Raw genomic sequence first — 27,173 nt, forward strand, 5'->3', positions numbered from 1 at the left:
ATTTCAATGGATCATCACAACTCCATGAAGAAGGTAGGAAAAATACTGTTCTTACTTTATAGATGAAAGAAAAAAAGGTCAAAAAATTTGTCCAATGTCACAAAGCAAGTCTGTGGTATAGTTGGTACTAGAACTCAACACTTTCCATACTGTCCCTTACTATGAGGAACGCTGTCCTAGGGCTTACACATAAAATGCTCCATTCATCATTATGGAGAATGGATACTATAGTTTTGTATTTGATCGTCCTTTCTCTGGTTTTCTTGGATTAATACTTCACTTTCATGTGGTCCTGGAGGTGTTGTAAATCTCGGCTAACAGGAGAAATTAAAAAAGTTTGGTAGTCTCAGAACTGGTCATGCATCTTAAATACAAACTAACAGTTGAAACAAATCTAGGACAGTTTATCAACATTTTCAATTAGCCAAAAGGTGGTAAAGTGTGCACTAGAAATCACTGTTTAGTCACTCAGTTGTTTCTGACTCTCTGTGACCCCCTGGACTGTTGCCCTCTAAGCTCCTCTGTCCATGGGGACCCTCCAGGCAAGAAGAGTTGCCATGCCCTGCTCCAGCAGATCTTCCTGATCCAGGATCAAACCCGCATCTCTTTGTGTCTCCTGCAATGGCAGATGGGTTCGTTACCACTGAGCTACCCGGGAAGCTCTGCACTAGAAATTAGTTGGCAAGAAGAAACAGCTTTTAAAAAATAATGTTACTTCTTATCGGCTTTGTTCTTTCAACGGGTAGAATGGAACGGGCTCAGGAGCTGTATTACCTGAGACAGAAGGAAGTCCTGAAGCTCCTGGCCCTCATGAGACAGTGTGATCACCCTCCCATCTCTGTGCACGACCCGGATCTGCTCAACTCCAATATTCAACTGCAGCTGAATGGACCTTTATAGACAACACACACTAAAAATCAGAAATGTCCAAAATTACCTTATACAAATGTCAAGAACCTTTAGAGCAAAGAAAAACAATACAACAGTTTTGATAATCTACACGAAGACCCATGGTGGGTAAGAGTTTCCTCAGGTTCAGTGAAAACTATCAGACTCTAGTTCACTAAACTACTGACACCACAGGCCACGGATCACCAGTCTACTCAGAAGGATGCGGGGCAGGAAGCACAGCTTGTCACCCTGCCAACAGCCCCTGCTCCTCTTCTCCTGAGGGCAGGAGGCTGTCAACACAGCAGCCACACACCTGTGTTAAATAAGAAGAGATGTGCACTGAGAGCTTGTGGGGCCTGCCCTGACCCAAAAACCTGGGTCCTCACAGGAGCCATGCACTCTTGCAACAGCTTCACAAGCCCGGATTCCAGGGTCCCCACAGGAGACTTGGCCCACTGATATCACTCACCCCACCCTGGGACATCCAAAGCCACCCCCAGCAAGGGCTTGTAATTTCTCCCAGTCCAGAACCATTTACCAACTGGGGATCATTTTTGCCATAAGCACTGTTGCCTAGTAACACACATGGCATCTTTCCTTATCAAGTTACGAGGTAACTAGAGTGAGAGAGTTAGCCAAAGGTCAAATTCTCATACAGAAAGGAAAAACGGTTAACTTTTCACTCTCTTCTGAAATAATCAGCTAACAAGTCAAAATATGTATGCTCTACTAACTCAGCTTAGGTCAAAGAAACTCATAAAATAGCCAACGAATATATATATACAGGTCACAAATCTCTTCCAAGTCAGTTCACAAATTTTTAGCATATGACATGTACAAGAAACACAAAACTCCTCAAATAATACAGGTGAACAAATGCAGGAAAAAACAGCATTATAGCTTTCCACATCTGATAGTACCTTTTTTTTCCTAACTTTGCTTTTACAGCCAATATTTAAGAATAAAAAACATTTTGGTAACTATATAAAACTGTAATTTTGATGAATAAAAGTTTATACATTTCTTTTGAAGGGAAAAAAAAAATTTACAAGGCTTAAAGAAGAAAAAGACTTATAAATCTAACCACATTTCTGAATCTTCTTTTTTAAACCCAGGTATAAGGAAAAAGAAAGTTGTATCACCATTGATGGGCGCATACACATGGCAATCACTCTGAAAGCAAATCACGGGACTTTCCTGGTGGTCCAGTGGTTAAGAATCCTTCCTCCAATGTAGGGAACTAGGGTTCAATCCTTGGTCATGGAACTAAAATCCCACATGCTGTGGGGCAACTGAGCCCACACACCACGACTGGAGAGAACCTTGCAAACCACCAGCACCACCACAGAAGGATCCTACATGCCGCACAAAGGCCCTAAGTGCCACACTAAGACCCAATACAGCCAAAGAAAGAAAGAATTTTTAAAAAGGAAGCAGAAAGAAAAGCAAATCGGTAACAACAATGAAAATCTTAAATGTCCTTATCTTTTGACACAGCAATTACACTTGGAGGACTTTATCCTATAGACATGGTTGCACACGTACAAATCACTGTTCTGGCATCCAACTAAAATAAAATGTTCAATGACAGGAATTTGGGGGGGAGGGGGTTCTAAGAAAGAGAACTACTTTCAATTTTAAAAAGTGTAAGATGACCCTACCAGCTACAGAAGGTAGGTAAGGACATTCTATACTGCCTTCCACTTTCTCTTCTGTCCTGACACTGACTTCTCTTCACAGAAGTTTAAAAGGTATATGCTGGATTCAATGCCCATAATCCCACAGTTGTTTCATATTAGCTGTAGATGCAAACAATTCCAAGTTGATCAATTTTTTCTTTTCCTTTCCTTAGTGCTGTAGGTTTGTACCTTTTGACCACCTTCACCAACATCCCACTACTGAAAACAACCAATCTACTATCTGTGTATTAACTTGTGATTTATGAACATACATCAAGTAGACAGCTTCTCCAGGAATGCTGGGGACAGAAGTCATTAAGGGCACAATCATGAACTGGAATAGACACAGGGGTTGTTTTAGGCTAAACGTTATGGAAAGTATGGGCTCTAACATAAACGACCCTCTTTACTTCAAATACCAGAGACTGGCCATGGCCTCCAGGCAAGAACTGAAGCGGATCAGAGTCTGAGGAAGCATGGCGGGCTTTCCACTCAGTGCTGGGGTTCACTTCTGATCATAGCTCAAACATGCGGCATTTACATAGAGACTATGTAAATAGTCTCTGTGACTGCTAAGTCACTGCTAAGTCACTTCAGTCGTGTCCAACTCTGTGTGACCCCACAGATGGCAGCCCACCAGGCTCCCCCGTCCCTGGGATTCTCCAGGCAAGAACACTGGAGTGGGTTGCCATTTCCTTCTCCAATGCATTAAAGTGAAAGTGAAGTCGCTCAGTCATGTCCGACCCTCAGCGACCCCATGGACTGCAGCCTTCCAGGCGCCCCCATCCATGGGATTTTCCAGGCAAGAGTACTGGAGTGGGGTGCCATTGCCTTCTCCAGAGACTATTAAATAGAGACTATTTTGGACATTCTTGCCTGTCATTTTTTTTTTCTTCCCTGTATATTTTGGCCTCACCACGTGGCATGTGGGATCTTAGTTCTCCAACCAAGGATAGAACCCACAACCCGTGCCCAGGAAGCATGGAGTCTTAACCCCTGGACTGCCACGGAAGTCCTTATCTCTTACTTTTAAAAACACTCTACAGCTCAAATAATTTACTGGAATGTTATGCTTCCCTATCAAATAAAACCCAAAATCTTGATGTAATCACTCTGCAAACATCAATACATAATAAGCAACTTAATGTATTAAACAACTTCTTTTCAATACTTACTTGCATATCTGTTCATAGCCTTGCGATGTGATTAAGACTTTCACACTAGATTCATAAACATCATTAATATTTGACCAATGAGCCTGTATCTGAGGATCTTCAATGCGACTTGCTAAGCTGTCAATGGTTGCAGCAGTCCTTTTAAAGAAAAGAAGTTAAAAATTTTTATAGTCACCATATAAAATAATAAGGTGATAAACTGCTTATCAGTTTTATGGCTATTTGAAAACAGATGGTGACTTTCTGAAAATACCACTATTTGAAAAGCAAAGATTTAACAGAAAAGTCAGATGTAGCTCTGATGTACTGGTTCTCAACTTCACATCACAACACATTCTCAGGCCACACTGATTTCCTTTTAACTCCATTTGTTTTCTGCCACTCAGAAAATCTTACCAGAACACAAGTGAAAGGCATACTTGTAGGGTACTAATCTAATCTCTAAAAAGAATATAAATTATTCATAAATATCAGTATTTGATCCCTGGTAACAAATAACTTGGGATATATCCACACTTGAGAACTATTACTGTCATGGAATTAGTATTTTCAAGAAAAGCTAGAAAGATTTACTGCACAATTAAAACCTATACCCCAAGAAAGATATGTATAAGTGAGAAATAAGATTTATTAAGTGATTATGTACCAAATACTGTAATAAGTGCTTTCATGAATTATTTTAACCTTATGAACAACAAAAGTAGACACTACTACTATTACCTCCATTTTTCAGAAGGAACAAAAGCAGTTTAGCGAAGTTTAGTGACTTGCCCAAAGTTTGAAGCTATTTGGGGCAGAAAATCTGGAAGTCTAACTCCAGAGCCAATAATCTTTCCTTTACATTTTATACACACTAATGAATAGCCACTGCCTAGAAACAAAGCATAAATTACGTAAATCAACCAAACTACAAGATCCTCAGTGTCTAAAATCTGATATTAGCACTTTATCAGCTAGAGAAGGAAAAGGAATGAGGAAATGGAAGAAATGAGACTAGCTACTGAGGACAGGTGATTTTTATATCAATTTTTATATGCTCTTGTATCCTGTTCCTGCTCTAGTACTAATTTCTTTCAGTCCATTTTTAACTTTCCCTTCTTCTTCTGTGATTTGTTTCCCTGGCAGTGCTTCAAGAATTTTTACAGCAGATAAATATGTGAGAGTTTTCATCTCAGTGTTAATATATATCAACAAATTGGAAATAAAAAGATATATAGCAATTGAGAATTGGTAAAAGAAATCATGGAATATTTACACAATGGGCTATCACATAGCTATTAAAATATCTTTGAAGGTAGGGTATAAAATTTTATGATACCATATTTACTTAAAAAAAAAATGCCCTGACACATATACTGTTGACCCATGAACAATGGGTCTGAACTGCACCTGTACACTTACAAGAGAATCTTTTTCACAAAATAATTACTACAACACTGCACAATTCATGGTTGCTTAAATCCAGGAATGGCAGATCTGGGAAATGGAGGAACTGCCTGTTTGGTGCCCAAGCATAACTTATATCTGGATTTTCAATACAGAGGGTCGGTACCCCTAACTCTTGTGTTGTTCAATGGTCAAATGTATGTAAAAATATATGAATGTTAACTGTATGGAATTACACAGATGGGGCAATACATTTAGAACATTATTTCTATACCTAAGGGGAGAAAAGGGAACATTTTTTAAAGTTTTGCTGCTTCCAAGATTACAACTACTATTCTGAAATGCATTAGCTGCTCACTTGTATCTGACTCTCTGTGACCCCATGGTTGCATGGACTATAGCCCGCCAGGATCCTCTGTCCATGAAATTCTCCAGGCAAGAATACTGGAGTAGGTAGCCATTCCCTTCTCCAGGGGATTTTCCCGACCAGGAATCTAACCCAGGTCTCCTGCATTGCAGGCAGGCAGATTCTTTATTGCCTGAGCCACCAGGGAAGCCCAATTCTGAAACAAAATGGTTCTAAAGATAACTTTTCCCATGCCCCTCATTTATTTCAGGGAATATTTAACTTTATGGTTAATCAGAAATTTTCAACATTAACATACTCAATAGCTTTTATACTTGAAATGTACAAATGGAAAGTAACAGTCATCTAACATAGTACTCCTACTGTTTATAAGGAACCTGTGTATCCACTATTCAATTTGACCAGAGTCCTTTAACCCCAATTGAGAGAGGATTAGATATTAAGTGCTGCTGCTGCTAAGTCACGTCAGTCATGTCCAACTCTGTGCGACCCCATAGACGGCGGCCCACCAGGTTCCCGTCCCTGGGATTCTCCAGGCAAGCATAGTGGAGTGGGTTGCCATTTCCTTCTCCAGTACATGAAAGTGAAAAGTGAAAGTGAAGTTGCTCAGTCGTGTCTGACTCTTTGCGACCCCATGGACTGTAGCCTACCAGGCTCCTCCATCCATGGGATTTCCCAGGCAAGAGTACTGGAGTGGGCTGCCACTGCCTTGAAGTGAAGTGAAGTCACTCAGTGGTGTCCGACTCTTTGCGATCCCTACCAGGCTCCTCCCTCCATGGGATTCTCCAGGCAAGACTACTGGAGTGGGTTGCCATTTCTTTCTCCAGGGGACCTTCCTGACCCAGGGATCGAATCCAGGTTTCCCACATTCCAGGCAGATGCTTTAACCTCTAAGCCACCAGGGAAGCCACTGCCTTAACTTGCCCCAAATTACTCAGCAAGTGGCTGAGCCCTGGCTGAAGTGTATCTTTCATCCTGAATTCCGTACTCCTTTCAATGTATCATGCTGTTGTCTCAACATGTCTTCCAAATTCATTTTACTGAAAGTTTCCATCCTGAGACTAATATAAAACCATGACAAATAAAGCTATGACTGTATTAACAGGAAAAATAAAATTCAAAGTAAAATGTCATCCACAAAAACAGTGTGCCCTCGCCTGCTGAGTACCATCAAGGCACCATCACTGAAAGAAGTAAAAACAGACCTCTTCACTAAGTGCCAATAAGGAAACAGAAGAGCACCCTGTGGCATTTGGAAAAGACTTTGTTTAGGGCCAATCATGCCAAGTTCTTTAGTAAATGATGTACGGAAGAAAGAAAATCAGAGGGCGGTCCCAAGATGGTCGAGGAATAGGATGGGGAAACCACTTTCTCCCCCATAAATTCATCAAAAAATCATCTGAATGCTGAGCAACTTCCACAAAACAATTTCTGAACACTGGCAGAAGACACCAGGCACCCAGAAAGGCAGCCTACTCACTTCAAAAGGAGGCAGGACAAAATATAAAAGACAAAGAGACAAAAGAGTTAGGGACAGAGACCTGTCTTGGGGAGGGAGTCGTGAAGGAGGAGAAGTTTCCAAACAGCAGGAAACCCTCTCACCAGCGGGTCTGTGGGTAGTTTTTGAGTGTCAGAGGGCAACATAACCAAGAGAGAGAAAAAAAAAAAACCCCACAAAATACACGCCTAACCGCAACTCCCAGGGGAGAAGCAGCCCGGATGCTTGCCTCCGCCACCAGCGAGCAGGGGATGGACAGGGAGGCGCAGGCTCTAACCTAAGGTGCAGCCTGGCCCGCACACAGAACAAAGGACTGAGCGATCACCAAAGGAGAGCTGGCCGGCTGCGGACCGGCCCCTCCCCCCGCCAGAGGCAAAGAGGCAGGTGAGCGACAGTCAGAGCCAGAAGGCAAGGGGCAATCTTGGCCCCAGGGCAGGGCAACCTCAACCAAATTGTGAGCGGGCTCCTAGTTGCTAACCATGTCCTCCTGGTGTCCTGGATGGCTGACACCTGCCAGGAGGGTTGCAGCCTGAGATTAGCTCACCAGAGGACACACACAGTACACCCAGGAAACCGAGCGTCCAGGACCGGGGAGGTGATTAAGACACACGGCCCACCTGGGTAGAGTGTGCTCGCCAAGCACCTGGTTGCCGGAGCTGCTCGGACCTGGGAAGGGCACAAAATGCAGGCCCAGCCAAGTCTGTGCCCTTGTGGAGTACCTAAGAATCTGAGCAGCTTAGAGCTGGGAAGTGCACAAAATGCAGGGCCCGCTTTGGACAGTGCCCTGCAGAGCACCCTGGAGCCTGAGCAGTGTAGACCCGTAAAGCAAACGCCATGAGTTGGGGCAGACTCAGTGTGGTCCACATACTGCGAGCACTCCCCACATACGCCAGTGATATTTGTTTGCAGTGTTCCTCCCTCCCCACAGCACAATTGAACAAGTGAGCCTAAATAAGTGACCACCTTCACTCCCTTGTTTCAGGGCAGAAATTAGAAACAGAGGAAGCCAAATGAAGCAAACAAGAGGGAACCGCTCTGGAACTGACAGGTGCAACTGATTAAAACCCTGTAGTTAACTGAGAACTGGAGGGGGCCTCTGTACAAGGAACTATGTGAAACTGAACTGACCCCACACTGCCCGCAACAGCTCCAGAGAAATTCCTAGATATATTTTTACTATTATCCCTTTAAAAATTTTTAAGTTCTTTATTGCTCCTTTAATTTTCATTTTTATAACCTATTATTACCTTGCAAAAAAAAAGACCCTATTTTTAAAGCAAATTTCATACATATATTTTTTATAATTTTTGTGATTGATTTTGTTTTCTATTTTTAATATTGTATTTTTGAGACTCTATTCTCTACTCTAGATTTTTAATCTTGGCTTTCTGGTATTTGTTATCAATTTTTTACCTTTAAGAATCTAATCTCCAGTATCCATTTTCACTTACGGATGTGATTACTAGCTTGATTACTCTCTCTCCTTTTGATTCTCCCTTTTCTCCTGGTCACCTCTATCTCCTCCTTCCCCCCTCTTCTCCATGTAACTCTGTGAACTTCTCTGAGTGTTCCAGACTGTGGAGAACACATAGGGAATTGATTACTGGCTAGACTGCTCTCTCCCCTTTTGATTCCCCCTCTTCTCTTCCTGGTCACCTCTATCTCCCTCCTCCCTCTTCTCTTCTCCATGTAATTCTGTGAACCTCTCTGGGTGTCCCTCACTGTGGAGAATTTTTTCACCATTAACCGAGATGTTTTATCATCTGCACTGTATGGATGGATAAGTCTTGAGGCTACTGTAAGAATAAGACTGAAAGCCAGAGGCAGGAGGCTTAAATCCAAAACTTGAGAACTCCTGATCCCAGGGAATATTAATAGACTAGAGCTCCTCCAAAAGCGTCCATACTGACACGGAAACCAAGCTCCACCCAAGAGCCAACAAATACCAGAGCAAGACACACCAAGCTAATTCTCCAGCAAAGCAGGAACACAATCCTGAGCATTAAAAGACAGGCTGCCCAAAGCCATGCCAAACCCATCGATGCCCTAAAACTCACTACTGGACACTTCATTGCACTTCAGAGAGAAGAGATCCAGCTCCACCCACGAGAACACAGATGCAAGCTTCCCTAACCAGGAAACCTTGACAAGCCACTTGTCCAACCCCACCCACAGGGAGGAACCTCCACAATAAAGAGGAACCACAAACTTCCAGAAAGGGTACCCCAAACACAGCAATCTAAACAAAATGAAAAGGGAGAGAAATATTCAGCAGGTAAAGGAACATGATAAATGCACACCAAACCAAACCAGAGGAGGAGATAGGAGTCTACCTGAAAAAGAATTCAGAATAATGATAGTAAAGATGATCCAAAATCTTGAAAACAAAATGGAGTTACAGATAAACAGACTAGAGGCAAGGATTGAGAAGATGCAGGGAATGTTTAACAAGGACCTAGAAGAAATAAAAAAGAGTCAGTCAATAATGAATAACACAATAACTGAGATCAAAAGCAATCTGGAGGTAACCAACAGTAGAATAACTAAGGCAGAAGATAGTACAAGTAAGATGGAAGATAGAATGGTGGAAATAAAATGAAGCAGAGAGGAAAAAAGGAAAAAAGAATTAAAAGAAATGAGGACAAGCTCAGAGACCTCTGGGACAATGTTAAATGCCCCAACATTCGAATCATAGGAGTCCCAAAACAAGAAGACAAAAGAAAGGCTATGAGAAAATACTTGAGGACATAATAGTTGAAAACTTACCTAAAATTGGGCAGGAAATAGCCACCCAAGTCCAAGAAACCCAGAGAGTCCCAACAGGATGAACCCAAGGCGAAACACCGTAAGACACATATTAATCATATTAACGAAGATCAAACACAAAGAACAAATACTAAAAGCAGTAAGATAAAAGCAACAAGTAATACACAAGGAGATCCCCATAAGGGTAACAACTCATCTTTCAATAGCAACTCTTCAGGCCAGAAGGGACTAGCAGGACATACTTAAAGTGATGAAACAGAAAAACCTACAACCCAGATTACTATACCCAGCCAGGATCTCATTCAAATATGAAGGAGAAATCAAAAGCTTTACAGACAAGCAAAAGCTGAGAGAATTCAACACCACCAAACCAGCTCTTTAACAAATGCTAAAGGATCTTCTCTAGACAGGAAACACAGAAAAGGTGTATAAACTCAAACCCAAAACAACAAAGTAAATGACAGCAGGATCACACTTTTCAATACTTACCTTAAATGTAAATGGGTTGAATATCCCAACCAAAAGACAAAGACTGGCTGAATGGATACAAAAACAAGACCCCCATAATGCTGTCTACAAGAGACCCACCTCTAACAAAGGGACACACACAGAATGAAAGTGAAGGACTGGAAAAAGATATTTCACGCAAATGGAGACCAAAAGAAAGCAGTAGCAATACCCATATCAGATAAAATAGACTTTGAAATAAAGGCCGTGAAAAGAGACAAAGAAGAACAGTACATAGTGATCAAAGGATCAATCCAAGAAGAGGTTTAAAACAATTATAAATATATATGCACCCAACATAGGAGCACCAGAATAGGTAAGGCAAATGTTAACAAGTATGAAAGGGGAAATTAACAATAATAGTGGGAGATTCTAATACCCCACTCACACCTATGGATAGATCAACCAAACAGAAAATTAGCAAGGAAATACAAACTTTAAATGATACAATGGATACAGTTAGACATAATTGATATCTATAGGACATTTCACCTCAAAACAATGAATTTCACCTTTTTCTCAAGGCACACGAACATTCTCCAGGTTAGATCACATCCTGGCCATAAATCTAGCCTTGGTAAATTCAAAAAAACTGAAATCATTCCAAGCATATTTTCTGACCACAATGCAGGAAGATCAGATGTCAATTACAGAAGAAAAACTATTAAAAACCCCAACATATGGAGGCTGAACAACATGCTGCTGAATAAACAACAAATCCCAGAAGAAATCAAAATATGCATAGAAACAAATGAAAACACGACAAACCAAAACTTATGGGATTCAGTAAAAGCAGTGCTCTGAGGAGGTTCATAGCAACACAAGCTTACCTCAAGAAACAAGAGAAAAATAAATAACCTAACTTCACACCTAAAGCAACTTGAAAAAGAAGAAATGAAGAACCCCAGGGTTAGTAGAAGGAAAGAAATCATAAAAATCAGGGCAGAAATAAAAGAAAAAGAAATAAAGGAGACTACAGCAAAAATCAACAAAACTAAAAGCTGGTTTTTCGAGAAGATAAAATAGACAAACTATTAGCCAGACTCATCAAACAAAAAAGCAACAAGAATCAAATCAATCAAATTTGAAATGAAAATGGAGAAATCACAACAGACAACACAGATATACAAAGGATCATAAGAAACTACTATCAGCAACTATATGACAATAAAATGGACAACTTGGAAGAAATGGACAAATTCTTAGAAAAGTATAACTTTCCAAAACTGAACCAGGAAGAAATAGAAAATCTTAACAGACCTATCACAAGCACAGAAATAGAAACTGTACTCAAACATCTTCCAACAAACAAAAGCCCAGGACCAGATGGCTTCACAGCTGAATTCTACCAAAAATTTAGAGAAGAGCTAACACCTATCCTACTCAAACTCTTCCAGAAAATTGCAGAGGAAGGTAAACTGCCAAACTCATTCTACGAGGCCACCATCACCCTAATACCAAAGCCAGACAAAGATGCCACAAAAACAGAAAACTACAGGCCAATATCACTGATGAACACAGATGCAAAAATCCTTAACAAAATTCTAGCAAACAGAATCCAACAACATACTAAAAAGATCATACATCATGATCAAGTGGGCTTTATCCCAGGGATGCAAAGATTCTTCAGTATTCACAAATCAATCAACATATTCACAAATCAATCAACATACTTGACATTAACAAATTGAAAGATAAAAACTACATGATTATCTCAAAGGTGCAGAGAAAGCCTCTGACAAAATTCAACATCCATTTATGATAAAAACCCTCCAAAAGCAGGCATAAAAGGACATACTTCAACATATTAAATGCCATATATAATAAACCCACAGCAAACATTATCCTCAATGGTGAAAAACTGAAAGCATTTTCCCTAAAGTCAGGAACAAGACAAGGGTGCCCACTCTCACCACTACTATTCAACATAGTTTTGGAAGTTTTAGCCACAACAATCAGAGAAAAAAAGAAATAAAAGGAATCCAGATTGGGAAAGAAGAAGTAAAACTCTCACTGTTTGCAGATGACATGATTCTCCACATAGAAAACCCTAAAGACTCCACCAGAAAATTACTAGAGCTAATCAATGAATATAGTAAAGCTGCAGGATATAAAATTAATACACAGAAATCCCCTGCATTCCTATACACTAACAATGAAAAACAGAGAAATTAAAGAAACAATTCCATTCACCATTGCAACAAAAAGAATAAAATACTTAGGACTAAATCTACTTAAAGAAACAAAAGACCTATATACAGAAAACTATAAAATACTGATGAAAGAAAATAAAAGATGACACAAATAGATGGAGAAATATACCAAGTTCATGGATCAGAAGAATCAATGTAAATGAGTATACTACCCAAAGCAATCTACAGATTCAATGCAATCCCTATCAAGCTACCAACGGTATTTTTCACAGAACTAGAACAAATAATTTCAACATTTGTATGGAAATACAAAAAACCTCAAATAATCAAAGCAATCTTGAGAAAGAAGAATGGAACTGGAGGAATCAACCTGCCTGACTTCAGACTATACTATAAAGCTATAGTTATCAAGACAGTATGGTACTGGCACAAAGACAGAACTATAGATCAATGGAACAAAATAGAAAGCCCAGAGATAAATCCACACACCTATGGATACCTTATCTTTGAGAAAGAAAGCAAGAATATACAATGGAGAAAAGACAATCTCTTTAACAAGTGGTGCTGGGAAAACTGGTTAACCATTTGTAAACGAATGAAACTAGAACACTTTCTAACACTATACACAAAATTAAACTCAAAATGGATTAAAGATCTAATGTAAACTATAAAACTCTTAGAGGAAAACATAGGCAAAACACTCTGACATAAATCACAGCAGGATCCTCTATGACCCACCTCCCAGAGTAATGGGAATAAAAGCAAAAATAAACAAATGGGACCTAATTAGACTTAAAACCTTTTGCACAACAAAGGAAACTCTAAGCAAGGTGAAAAGACAGCCTTCAGAGTGGGAGAAAATAATAGCAAATGAAGCAACTGACAGAGAATTATTGTCAAAAATATACAAGCTGATCATGCAGCTCAATACTAGAAAAATAAATGACCCAATCAAAAATTGGGCCAAAGAACTAAACAGATATTTCTCCAAAGATGACATACAGATGGCTAACAAACACATGAAAAGATGCTCAACATCACTCATCATCAGAGAAATGCAAATCAAAACCACAATGAGGTACCATTTCAAGTCAGTCAGAATGGCTGCTATCCAAAAGTGTACAAACAATAAATACTGGAGAGGGTGTGGAGAAAAGGGAACCCTCTTACACTGTTGGTGGGAATGCAAACTAGTACAGCCACTATGGAGAACAGTGTGGAGATTCCTTAAAAAACTGGAAATAGAACTGCCATACGACCCAACAATCCCACTGCTGGGTGTACACACCGAGGAAACCAGAATTGAAAGCGACCCATGTACCCCAATGTTCATCGCAGCACTGTTTATAATAGCCAGGACATGGAAGCAACCTAGATGTCCATCAGCAGATGAATGGATGAGAAAGTTGTGGTACACATACACAATGGAATATTAGTCAGCCATTAAAAAGAATGTATTTGAATCAGTTCTAATGATGTGGATGAAACTGGAGCCTATTATACAGAGTGAAGTCAGTCAGAAAGAAGAAGACCAAAACAGTACATTAATGCATATATATGTAATTTAGAAAGATGGTAATGATGACCCTATATGCAAGACAGCAAAAGAGACACAGACGTATAGATCAGTCTTTTGGACTCTGTGGCAGAAAGTGAGGGTGGGATGATTTGAGAGAATAGCACTGAAACATGTATTATTACCGTATGTGAGACAGATCACCAGTCCAATTGAGATGCATGAAACAGGGCACTCAAAGCCAGTGCACTGGGAACAACCCTGAGGGTTAGGATGGGGAGGGAGGCAGGAGGGGGGTTCAGGATGGGGGACACATGTACACCCATGGCTGATTCATGTCAATGTATGGCAAAACCACTACAATGTTGTAAAGTAATTAGCCTCCAATTAAAATAAATAAAATTTTTAAAAAAGAACAAAAATGAGCTTTGAAGTTAGGCCTAAATCCTGACTTTGCTAACCTTTTAGTTGTATAACCTTGAGCAAGTGGAACAACTTCTCTGAATCCCAGTTTTACCATCGTAAAAAATATGCTAACACGACCTGACCCACAACTAAGCATCAAATAAGTCAACATATAGGAGAGTGCCTTCCAAAATCCTAAAATGCGGGACAACCGAAAAATATATGGAAAGCTTCAAAAAAGGTTTCAACCAGTTCAGGAAAAGTAGCTCATGGACGGGTTATCATAGAAAGTTTGGTGTTCCAAGGCACGTTCCTACTCAGCTGTCTTTCAAAACTTTAATGCCAAGTGTTGGAAACAAAAAAGTTACATGGGCAATAGATCTAAGGCTTCCCCAAACTTGACAGGGCCATCGACAACCATAAACTCTTATACTGCAGTCACCTCCCTCTCCCTGGGAAAAAAGATTAAAGTATGCCAAAAATAATGTACATAAGGTAACATAAAGAAAAAAGGACTGCAGTTTCAAAGAAAGATAGTAACTTTGTCCTTACCTACTCCTCAGAAATATATGCTTTGCTTGTTTAATTATTTTTTCCAGAAGCCCTTCACTTGACTGTATTGAATTAATTTCATTTTTATCAAAAGCTTGAGGACCAGAAAGTCGCATTCTCTTGTGGCCGAAAGGTGCACTTGCTGGATGTGGCATCATAATGGAACTCAAGGTCTGTTTATGAAACTGTAACAAGAACAGCCATTTTCAACACCCAATACCCACATATTAACTACACAATGTTCGATCAAATCATGGCTCAAAGTTTAGAAACACGAAAGCAATGTATTGGAAGCACATATAAAGGTAGTCTAGGCACACAGATAACATGTTAACATCTACTGCTGCTAAGTCACTTCAGTCGTGTCCGACTCTGTGCGACGCCATAGACGGCAGCCTACCAGGCTCCCCCGTCCCTGGGATTCTCCAGGCAAGAACACTGGAGTGGGTTGCCATTGCCTTCTCCAATGCATGAAAGTGAAAAGTGAAAGTGAAGTCGCTCAGTCGTGTCCAACTCTTAGCGACCCCATGGACTGCAGCCTACCAGGCTCCTCCGCCCATGGGATTTTCCAGGCAGGAGTACTGGAGTGGGCTGCCATTGCCTTCTCCCAACATCTATTAGGCTATGCTAAATGTGTTGCTAAAGAAAAGGGTCTCTCTCCAGCTGTCGTTAGTTTTTATGTTAAAACTTTTATAAAAAACAAAAATAAATATTCTTCAGTAAGTCCCATTGACAGAACACATGCAATCAGTAGATAGTTATTCTACTATATCCTGGATTAGAGGTTGTAAAACCTAGGTACAACAGAACCACCTTAGGAATATAAAAAAAGTACTGATCCTTACACCATCACAACTAACTAGACCAGATCTTGGGGTGAGGCATGGGCGGATGGAATATATATTCTTATTAGAAGATTCTCAGGACAGTTCTAAATAACCTGTAAGTAGAATGTATCCTGAAATAATTCAAGTAATCCTGTTCATAGGCACTGGCAAGACATTTTCTGATTACCCAATCAGAATCAACCTTTAGCATGCATTTCTTACACCTCTCTATAAAACCTGTGGTAGAATAGAAGCTATGCTTGGCCACAGAGACCATATTCATATTCTCTGTGTTCCCTGAGCCCATAACAAGATCTTTCACAGCACAACTAGTGAATGTCATTGCTTTATGAATAACGAGGACTCAGCAGTGAGAAGGTTGTGTACTTTCACTGCTGTACGTACACTTAGCACAATGCAAAGAAAACATTTACTTCATTACCTCTCTAATCAGTAGATGCAAATTATGCTCTAGAACATAAAGATGGTCCTCTGGACTTTGCTTCTCAGTAGCAGATTTTGGGGATTTCTTATCATTTGAAGAATGGCACAAAGAAATAGATAACTGCAAGCCTATTTATAAAAATAAGTAGGATAGACATAAATAACCTATAATATGGAAAAGCACAAACTATTTTCATAAAGTATTATCACAGCCCATTTTCAAAAGATACATTCTGAACTTAAAGAGGAGGCTTTTGTGATTAACATTTTTACACCAAAATGACTAACCATGAATACGATAAATTACCATGTATTCAATTTCTACTGACTTATAATGTGGCTGCTGACCTTCAGTTATGGCTAAAGACAGGTGAACAGAAACTGTAATTTGTTACTTCTAGATTTTAAATTAAAAAATAAAACAGAGTTAATATCTGGTATTACTGACTAGAAGACCTTCCCTGTTCCCATGAGAATCAGGATGAAATTTTTCACTCCAGAAACCCATTCTCTTAACAAGATCTAAGAAGATACTCAGAATTTATGTAAAAAAACAAGTGGAGTTAATTAAAAATTGATCTCTTGTTAAATCTGTTTCTGAAAAATATTTTAAATCCAATTTCCATAAATTTAGGATATTATGGATATTTAATTAAGCATCTTCTAAATAGAAACACTAACTGAAAAAGATACATGCACCCCAATGTTCATAGAAGTATTATACACAATTGCCAAGGTATGGAAGCAACAGATGAGTGGATAAAAAAGATGTGGTATACATAAATACAGTGGAGTACTACGCAGTCATAAAAAATGACATTTTGTCATATGCAACAACATGGATAGACTTAGAGAGTATTACGCTAAATGAAATTAGAGAAAGACAAATGTTGCATGGTATCACTTACAAATGGATTCTAAAAAATAAACAAACTAGTGAATATAACAAAAAAGAAACAGACACACAGAGAACAAACTACTGGTTACTAGTGGGAAGAGGGAAGCAGGGAGGGGTAACATAGGGGCAGAGGATCAAGAATACACAAAAGACCTTGAAGAATACATCAAACGGTAAAACTACTTGTGATTATGAATGAGTTTTTTGCTTCTTGTGTTTTTTTTTTTTTGTTTCCTATTATGCACATCTTAACTTTTAAGAAATGAATGTTATTTTTAAAACTTTTTTTAAAAAAGTAAAAACTATGTATAAAATAAGTTACAAGGATCTATATTCTATAACTATAAATGGAATACAACATTTAAAGATTGTAAATTGCTATGTTGTACACCTGAAACTTATACATCAACTATACCTCAATACAAAATTTAAAAATATTTTAAAATTAAGCATTTTCTAATTGACATCTCATCTAGATAATATGAGGACCTTAGGAAATCTTCTACAAATAGTGTTGGCATAGACACCTCAAAGCAACTGCTACCTAATAACAGGTTTGCTAGGGCAAACTTTAACAGATATTGTTTAAAGCCAGGAGTGACACCACTACACAGAACAGTCAGCAGTGCAGACTGGGCTGCACACTTTGCTGGCTGTTATGGCTGTTATTTGGGGCTGCACACTACTTCTCTGCTGTTACTATTCCTTCAACATACCCAAATTGCTACCCTCTTTGTCCTGGCCCCCAAATCACAAAGTTTTAATTATCACTCAAAAGGGTAGGCTGCACTTACTTGGGAAGGGCTGAGAGATAATCTGATTTTTCACCACAATGTGAGGGATCTGTGATTTAATTTGAACAGCTTCCCGGGAGAGCTGTGCAAAAATTTCTTTACATAAGAGAACATTTTGTGCTGCTTCTAATTTTGTCTGCCAATGTGGGGAACCTGAAAAACAGGGAACATGCGTACATAGTCATTACCCAATTGTTATTACTTTTTTAAGATTTGTGTTGAAGTAGGTCTTCATTGCAGGTCTTGGGCCTAGCTACCCTACAGCACGTGGGATCCTAGTTCCCTGACCAGGGATCAAATCTGTGTACCCCCTACTCCCAACCACTGAACCAGCAGGGAAGTCCCTTAATTACCTAACTATCTTAGGCATTAACTAGCTTAAATGATGATCTAAATACGCACAACAAAAGTTCAGAAAACTATGTATTACAGCATACCCTTTCCAAAATATAGAATTTTTTACTTCTTCTACACAGAGAAAAATGGTAAATAAGTTCAACCTTTCAAAAAAGACTGCACAGGAATTCCTTCGTGATCCTGTCATGAGGATTCTGCACTCTCGCTACTGAGGGCCTGTGTTCAATTCCTGGTCAGAGAACTAAAATTTTACAAGGTGCATGGTGTGGCGAAAAAACAAAAGGACTGCACAGCTATTCACTAATAATTGATTAACAAATTATAAAGTCATATTTCCAATTGCTCTTATTTAAAGTACCTATTTTTCCTAACTATATTTACTTTTAGTCAGGGCAGACAAGACCAGAAGTTAGAGAACAGAACTATACCTGGTTTGGATTTAGGCAAAGGTCGTTTGAAGAGGTTAACTGTGCCAAGGTCACCTATGTCTGGAGCCTGTTTTTGAATTGAAACCTATGTGAAAATAATAACACAAAAATATGTTAGCTAATTAGCTTCTGGGCTATTAATAGGAAATTACTTGAAAAATACTTAGACAAATACCCTGATATATGCAGACCCTTCTAAATCACTAGGAATCTGGACATCAAGGGGACAGTAATCTTCAGGTATCTTCTTGTCTAGATCAATATCTGTATTCTTTATTACTTCAAATGTACCATGATGGGGAAACAGAGACCCTAATGGGATATTAAAAACAGGAAAATCAAAACAGTTAACATGTTTATTCAACAGAAATTACTGAGTATATAATAATATCTCACCTACATATCAGTGAAGTATACATTAAGTTCCCACCAAAAATGTGTGTTTCAGGGGTGTGGGGAGGAAGAGGCATGGTAAGCAAAAAGAAGAAAGGAAGCAGGAGAAAACAGCTATTTACCTTAAAAAAAAAAATAACATGTCTTAGTCTAATGGTATCATTATAAGAACTCCACAGGCTATCCAAACTGTTTTATTCCAATGGAGTTTTGATAAAATGAATATAATTCTAGACTATATATACATATATATATTCACAGTAATATAAGTAATATAATCTACTTACACAGATTTAAACCTTGGAGACTAAACACTTCTGGAGCTCAGCCTCTGTAATAAGGTTGCGACTGAAGGGTTCTGAATTCAACAAGAGAAGGACAAAAAGATAGCATATACACCACTTTTTGTCAACCAACTCCTAGACTTTATGTGATGTCTTTGTATGTAGTGCATAAGATTGAGATAGCTGCCCTGGGCTGCTGAATTACCTAAGGAAGGTGTAGATAAATGTAACTGCTATATTATAATACAAAAAGATGCTCAAGATTTTCTTGCAATTAAAAACAGAATTTAATCAAATCCTCTTACAACACAAGTAACCGTTTCAGGTAAAGTTCTTATGCATAATTATTTGTTGAGAAGAGCTTACAATGTCCAGAGCCAGAAAAGTACTGCTTCTATAAACATCTATTAAAATGTAAAAATGTCTTTGTCATCTTAATTCATCTTCTGATGGAACTTTAGCATTAGAACTCAAAATGTCCCAATTCACATCAATACTAAGGCATACAGGTCCTTGAGTTAACCACTTCAAATTATATTCCTTTAATTTGAAGATACTCATGGCTTGCTCTGGAAATGAATCCTTTTCAAATATCACTCCACTACTGTTATCTCAGTGATTACAGCCAGTGCTCCTTGCTTTTTTTAATCCCTTGACACTCAAGAGCTTTTACCCCATTGAGCTGTGAATCTTACAAACTTTTACTGTACAGCTCCTCTGAATACACTTCAGCAGCTTAAAGACATTGCCACAATTGCTTTGAGAAACCTGCTATTACATATTATAGTTCAACAACAAAGAATTTATACCAGAAGATGTGAAGTCAAGACATCCAGCTTTGTTATATACTCCAACAAAATATATTCCTTAAGTTAGGGTTGCAGCCCTGGCTGAATGGAAAAAAAGGTGAAGTGTTTTCACCATTATATCTCTTTGCTGCCACTGCTGCTAAGCCGCTTCAGTCGTGTCCGACTCTGTGCGACCCCATAGAGGGCAGCCCACCAGGATCCCCCGTCCCTGGGATTCTCCAGGCAAGAACACTGAAGTGGGTTGCCATTTCCTCCTCCAATGCATGAAAGTGAAAAGTGAGAGTGAAGTCGCTCAGTCGTGTCTGACTCTTTGCAACCCCATGGACTGCAGCCTACCAGGCTCCTCCGTCCATGGGATTTTCCAGGCAAGAGTACTGGAGTGGGGTGCCACTGCTTTCTTACCCAGGAGTTAAAAACAGCTTACCAGACTTAAGGAAGAAAAACAGAATAAGAAAGAAAAGAAATGTTTCTTTTTTTCTTTTATGCTCAGTGTTTAAGGTACTGATCAAACTCCCCAGCTGAGGAGTCCAGTCCCGCCTCCTATTTCTGACTAAAACGTCAATTATGGTTCAGGGTGTGTTAGCACATAAACTCTATCTCTGAACTTTCTGTTAACTGAACCTAAAATTTTTTCAAATTAACTATATGTCTTTATATATGGCTGACTTCCCAGGTGGCACCAGTGGTAAAGAACCTGTCTGCCAATGCAGGAGACGCAGGAAATGAAGATTCAATCCCTGGGTCAGGAAGATCCCCTGGAGTAAGAAATGGCAACCCATTCCAATATTTTTCCCTGGAAAATTTCATGGACAGAAGAGCCTGGTGGGCTATATAGTCCTTGGGGTTGCAAAGAGACACGACTGAACCTACACACACATATAAGGCTATGATGAGAATAATTTGAGTTTTTTCAGGCTTATGTGTACAGAAATTAAAACTTCAAAATATAACATGTAATTGAGAGTATTATTATAAAAGAATCAACATTTATAGTTTTTAACAAACTATTGTTAAAAAGCAGAGTTTTTAACAGTTATCTATACCTGCACTTCTGTAGCTCAGATCTCCAAGAATTTTATCTCCAACTTTTCTAAGCTTCCAGTGTTGCCTCAATCTCAAAAGCTCAGAGTTGAAGTCTCTTTGTAGCTTGTTTTCCTGGTTTTCAGTGACTGATTTTGTCAGTCTCTCTGCCCCCTTCAGTAGGATCTGTGCTGCTCCAGCAAGTGACTTCTTTTTAGATATTAACTGCAATGTCTGAGGATTCTATCAGAAACAATCCAGAAGTGTAGGGCTGTATTATTTTTAAATGCTTTTTTAAAATGATACATTTCCTCAAAAATAAAATACCTACTCAAGGGAAAATTAAAAAAGAAAAGCAAGGAGAAGGGAGAAAAGCACATAATGTTTAAAAGAATAATAACCTTAACCCACTTCTTTGGTCACTTGATAAGAGACTTATGCTAAACTAAAACACTACACCATCAGAACTTAACACTGCATAAACCTGGCCCAGCCTAGGTTAGGTTCCCCTCTCTGCACTGCCATTCCTCTCTTTATGTACGGCACTCTCCACATCACCCACAAGAACACCCTTTCAAGGCACTCATTTATACTTCAGAGAAAAGTCTGTAACTGGGAAACTGATGAGAAATCAAAACCTATGTATTATATATACATACATAAATATCCATAGTCACTATCAATCCATGCACTATCAATTCCAAAAAGCCAAGTTTAGTAGAAGTTTTCTGGCTGCATAAGAATCAAAATAATAAAGGTTCATAAAAAATGTCACAATTTTTTATCACATTACAGAACCTAATTTTGAGTTTTTGGAGAGCTTAAAACAGTCTTTAAAAGTTCATATGGACTTAATTTTGCATCTAAGGAAAAGGAAACAATAGACACACAGCCTAAAAGATGGTATTGAGACTTAATAAAATGGCACCATTATTCAATCAAAGCCCACAAATACCTGTTTTGGAGGAAGTGCATCCTGAGAGACAGGATCAAGAGTCATAAATTTTTTATCCCTAACAATACTAAGAACATCATAGAGAACACACATCTCTGTCAGGGCACTTCTCAAATTGTTCCTCACTGAATCCCAAGGCCAAAGGGAGGGTTGAAATTTCACCAATCCTAAAAAGTGAAAGAAAAAAATACCCAGATATTAGTTATAGAAAACTCACTTAGAGATTCAAAAGTACTAAAAAAACAAGAAAAAAAGTACTAAAAGAAGAAATAATGAATTCTATTTCAAATTGTTCCCTCTTTTATCCCATTCACTCCACCCTTTCTATAATCTTTGTTAACATTTAAGTTGGCATTCCTACAATGGCAAAACTAATTCTAATTTCCTAAGTTAAATCTAATAGTAGTAGGCATTCAAATCTTTTAAAATCTAAGCAAGCCTTTTTAATAATCTTTTTTTTCTTCCAGCTTTTAAAACCTGAAGAATTGTTGAATTTTCAATACATAGAAAAGTACAAAACTACAAATGACCTATAACGGCAGCATTCTGATAGTAAACACTATTATCTTCCAACCTCTTAATCACTTTTAGGAATTAAATTTCATGTATAGATTCTCACCATAGAGAGTTCAAACAACAGAAATACAGAGTAAAAAGTGAAAGTTTTCCTTTATTCCCCACCCCTAATTCTCTCTCGTCCTGAGAGGCAATCACTAATAACTGTTGGGGTATCCCCATCCAAATTTTTTTTATGTATTTATATACATATACTCCCAATTTTCCATTACTTGCTTCCCCTGCCCCTCAATATGTCCTAAAGACACCTTCACATCAGAATATAGAGCTACTTCATTCTTTTAACACTGTAAAATATTCTGGAGCATGCACTGTGTTCTCAGTCACTCAGTCATGTCTGAAGCATAGATATACAGTAAATTCAAGAATTCTCTGGCAGTCCAGTGGTTAGGACTCTGCTGTTCCTCTGCAGGGGGCCTGGCTTTGATCCCTGGTAGGGGAACTAGAAGGCAATGGACCCCACTCCAGTAGTCTTGCCTGGAAAATCCCATGCACGGAGGAGCCTGGTAGGCTACAGTCCACGGGGTCGCGAAAAGTCAGACACAACTGAGCGACTTCACTTTCACTTTTCACTTTCATGCCTTGAAGAAGGAAATGGCAACCGATTCCAGTGTTCTTGCCTGGAAAATCCCAGGGATGGGGGAGCCTCGTGGGCTGCCATCTATGGGGTCACAGAGTTGGACACGACTGAAGTAACTTAGCAGCAGCAGCAGCAGGGGAACTAAGATCCCTGCAAGCTGTGCAATGTGGCCAAAAATAATAATAATAATTGAACAATGTACAGTGAATTTAACCATTTCTGTGTGATGGGCACATAGACTGGTTCCAACAATGCCAGTTTTGGCCTATTTTTTCAATGAACTGTCTTCCTTTCAGTTTGAAGGGACGCTGAATGTCAGGGATATTAACCGTTTGTGTGTCATATGTGTTGTATATACTTTCCCCAGCCTGTTATTTATCTTTTTACTTTGTGGCATCTTTTTCCATTACTATTGTTAAATTTTATGCAATTAATACACCTATCTTTTCTTTCATAGCATCTGTTTCCTATCTTGCTTAAGAAGGTCTCTCCTGGGATTTCCCTGATGGGCCAATAGCTAAGACTCTGCATTTCCAATGCAGGGGGCTCGGGTTTGATCCCTTGTCAGGGAACTAAATCCCACATACAACTAAGATCCAGCCCAGCTAAAAAAGTAAATAAACGGCGGGGGGCGGGGGGTGGGGTGAAGGTCTTTCCTAGAGCCAAAGCTACATGATTATAACTTCTTTTCAATAATTTACCTTATTTTCTTCATCTTTATTTCAATCCTTATGGAAATATTTCTGTGTGAGGTTTGAGGCATTATTTACCAAATGGATCCCTAATTGTCCTAATACAGCTGGCTTGAAATGCTATCTTTAAATTCTGATTTACACAGAGTCTGTTCACATAACTAAATCAAGAACTGCTAGATTTTTTTATTTTTGACAATAAGAATCCAAAACCATTCATACTTTTTCTATAACTAGTTTTATTTTCCCATTTACTATAATCCATTTATATAATCCATTTACTATATATATAGCATCCAGCGTAATCTTCTGTAAACAAAATCATCTGTCTACTTGAAATCTTTCAAAAGCTTTCAGCTGTCCTTCTAATAAAAGCCAAACGCATACAGTGGCTGACTGGATCTACGTGATTTGGCCTCTGCCTACCTCCTAGACCTTATCACATACTCCTGTCAATATAATCTCCTCTCAGTAAGAGTTAGTAACATCATGCATATTGCACATGGAAACACAGTGATTAGTTCAAAGTCACATAGCTAATACACGGCAGAACAGAGACGCGAACTCGAGGGCTCCTAACCAGGGTGCCACATTAGGGATGCTACCTGTTTGCAGGTCAGGAAGCAAAAGTTAGAACTGGACATGGAACAACAGACTGGTTCCAAATAGGAAAAGGAGTACGTCAAGGTTGTATATTGTCACCCTGCTTATTTAACTTATATGCAGAGAAACGCTGGGCTGGAAGAAGCACAAGCTGGAATCAAGATTGCCAGGAGAAATATCAATAACCTCAGATATGCAGATGACACCACCCTTATGGCAGAAAGTGAAGAGGAACTAAAGCTCCTCTTGATGAAAGTGAAAGAGGAGTGAAAAAGTTGGCTTAAAGCTCAACATTCAGAAAACGAAGATCATGGCATCTGGGCCCATCACTTCATGGCAAATAGATGGGAAAACAGTGGAAACAATGGCTGACTTAATTTTTCTGGGCTCCAAAATCACTGCAGACGGTGACTACAGCCATGAAATTAAAAGACGCTTACTCCTTGGAAGGAAAGTTATGACCAACTTAGACAGCATATTAAAAAGCAGAGACATCACATTACTTTGCCAACAAAGGTCGGTCTAGTCAAGGCTATGGTTTTTCCAGTAGTCATGTATGGATGTGAGAGTTGGACTATAAAGAAAGCTGAGTGCTGAAGAACTGATGCTTTTTAACTGTAGTGCTGGAGAAGACTCTTGAGAGTCCCTTGGACTGCAAGGAGATCCAACCAGTCCATCCTAAAGGAGATCAGTCCTGGGTGTTCATTGGAAGGACTGATGTTAAAAGCTGAAACTCCAATACTTTGGCCACCTCACGCGAAGAGCTGACTCATTTGAAAAGACCCTGATGCTGAGAAAGATTGAGGGCAGGAGGAGAAGGGGACGACAGAGGATGAGATGGTTGGATGGCATCACGGACTCGACGGACATGGGTTTGGGTGGATTCCAGGAGTTGGTGATGGACAGGGAGGCCTGGCGTGCTGCGGTTCATGGGACACGACTGAGTAAATGAACTGAACTGAAAACCCAAACACTCCCCCAGCGACAGCGTCTCAACGCTGTCTCTCAAGGAAACCTGCACAGACACGAGGACTGAGAGGCGAGCAGTGCCCAAAAGTGTCCGGACGCCGCCGCCCCACGCGGCCATGGCCACAGCACCTCACCGGGCGCGCCCGCGGCCTCACCTTCCTCGTCGTCCTGGTCAGCGCTGGACCCCGCGCCCGCCCAATCCTGCGCGTCGCCCTCGGCGCCGGCCGCCTCCTCCTCCTCGGAGCCGGAGCCCTGGCTGAAGTCGATCCGCTGAGCCAGGCGCGCCAGGTTCTGAGACATGGACAGAGGCTGCAGGTACGTCTCGGTGCCGTCCAGGCCCACCTCCTGGACCTGCTTCTCGCAGGCCGACTCGATGCTGATCCGCACAGCGCGCACCCCAGACATGCTGGCGGCGTCGGCTCGGCGCCCGCACCAGGCGACAACCGAAGGAAGGAGTTGGAGCGCCTCAGGGCACCCAGGACCGCGGCGCAGGGGAAGCGCGCGAGGAGACCGAGCGCGGCTCCAGGTCTGGAAACAAAGCCCACACCGGACGCTTTCCCACAATGCACCGCAGGCCCCAGCCCTCACCCCGTCCCAGCTCGCAGTCTCGCGGGAGGAAAGCGGCCGCCGCGGGGCCCAGACTTCCGGCCGCGCGCCTGGGTTGAATCCCGCTGCGGCGCGCGGAAGAGCTTCTCGGTCTGTGAAAGGCGTGGCCGGCCGCGGGAAGGCGGGATCCCTGCGGTCTTCCTCCGTTTTAACTGTTGCTTGTTGGAAAGTGATGGAGGAAGGCAGGAAGAAGTCGGCCGAAAACGAATAGGGAAAAGGAGATGAATGGGTCCCTGCATCTTAGCAACGAGAGGCCCTCCGAGAGTGCGGAGATGTGAGGAGAAACGACGGATCTGAAGACTTGTAAAATCTCATCAGACAAGTCTAAAGAGTTATAAAATAAGGGTGTAGTTTGAGGAAAACAATGAATTGTGTTTAAAGCACAGTTATAAAATTTATAAAATTACACTGCATAATTAGTTTATTATCTAAACTCCCGTAGTAGTAAACTCTAGGATGGCAACAATCTCAGGCATGTAATATGCGCATAATATTAATTTTATGCCTGACTGAAAGTAATATATGTACGGTTAAAGAGCAGTGATGTAACTTAAGTCTCCGAGTTCCTAAGAAAGTGTCTCATCAGTAGTATTTCCACTGGGAATTATGAAGGGGGACAAGGAATTCTTTCGTTACAAAACTATTTAACTGAAGGAATTATGTATATCATTTATCACGGGCCTTTCCAAGTTTTGTGCTAAGTTTAAGTGTTTAAGTTTTAAACTTTTTCTAAGGTACTTAGGAAAATATGGTTGCCATGGTATCAGTCTGCTTAAGTAATACATGTGTGTGTTGGGGGGTTCTGTGAATTTTCAAGGGAGGAACCTATTTTTGCAAGCTCAACTGATATTGCTGGACAATCATGTTTGAGAATTACTGTGCTTACTCTTTATACATAAGTTTGTAAAAGGTTTTAATACCTTGTTTCAAAATTTGATTAATATTTATCATGGAGTCTATTTGTGCCAGTAACTGCTAAGTGTGTTAAACATTTTTCATTTAATCTTTATAAGGTGCTCATACTTCTGCAGTTTGGCTGGGGC

At 39.9% G+C, this 27,173-nt stretch overlaps 1 protein-coding gene across 1 annotated transcript in view; it reads right to left on the reverse strand.

The window, feature by feature from the left end:
* MED17 (mediator complex subunit 17) overlaps window positions 1–26,043 on the reverse strand; it is a 29,133-nt gene extending 3,090 nt beyond the window's left edge. Inside the window, exons 1-10 of the mRNA NM_001034730.2 lie at window positions 25,680–26,043; window positions 22,105–22,271; window positions 21,173–21,392; window positions 18,819–18,955; window positions 18,644–18,728; window positions 17,859–18,011; window positions 16,165–16,295; window positions 14,896–15,080; window positions 3,746–3,883; window positions 775–892 (exon numbers count right to left, since the gene is read on the reverse strand). Of these exons, the coding sequence (NP_001029902.2) occupies window positions 775–892; window positions 3,746–3,883; window positions 14,896–15,080; window positions 16,165–16,295; window positions 17,859–18,011; window positions 18,644–18,728; window positions 18,819–18,955; window positions 21,173–21,392; window positions 22,105–22,271; window positions 25,680–25,929 (1,584 nt within the window). The 5' untranslated portion in view covers window positions 25,930–26,043. The remainder of the gene's footprint in view (window positions 1–774; window positions 893–3,745; window positions 3,884–14,895; window positions 15,081–16,164; window positions 16,296–17,858; window positions 18,012–18,643; window positions 18,729–18,818; window positions 18,956–21,172; window positions 21,393–22,104; window positions 22,272–25,679) is intronic.
* Window positions 26,044–27,173: the final 1,130 nt, after the last annotated feature.

Source organism: Bos taurus, chromosome 29 (assembly GCF_002263795.3).
Source record: "Bos taurus isolate L1 Dominette 01449 registration number 42190680 breed Hereford chromosome 29, ARS-UCD2.0, whole genome shotgun sequence".
Lineage (NCBI taxonomy): Eukaryota > Metazoa > Chordata > Mammalia > Artiodactyla > Bovidae > Bos > Bos taurus.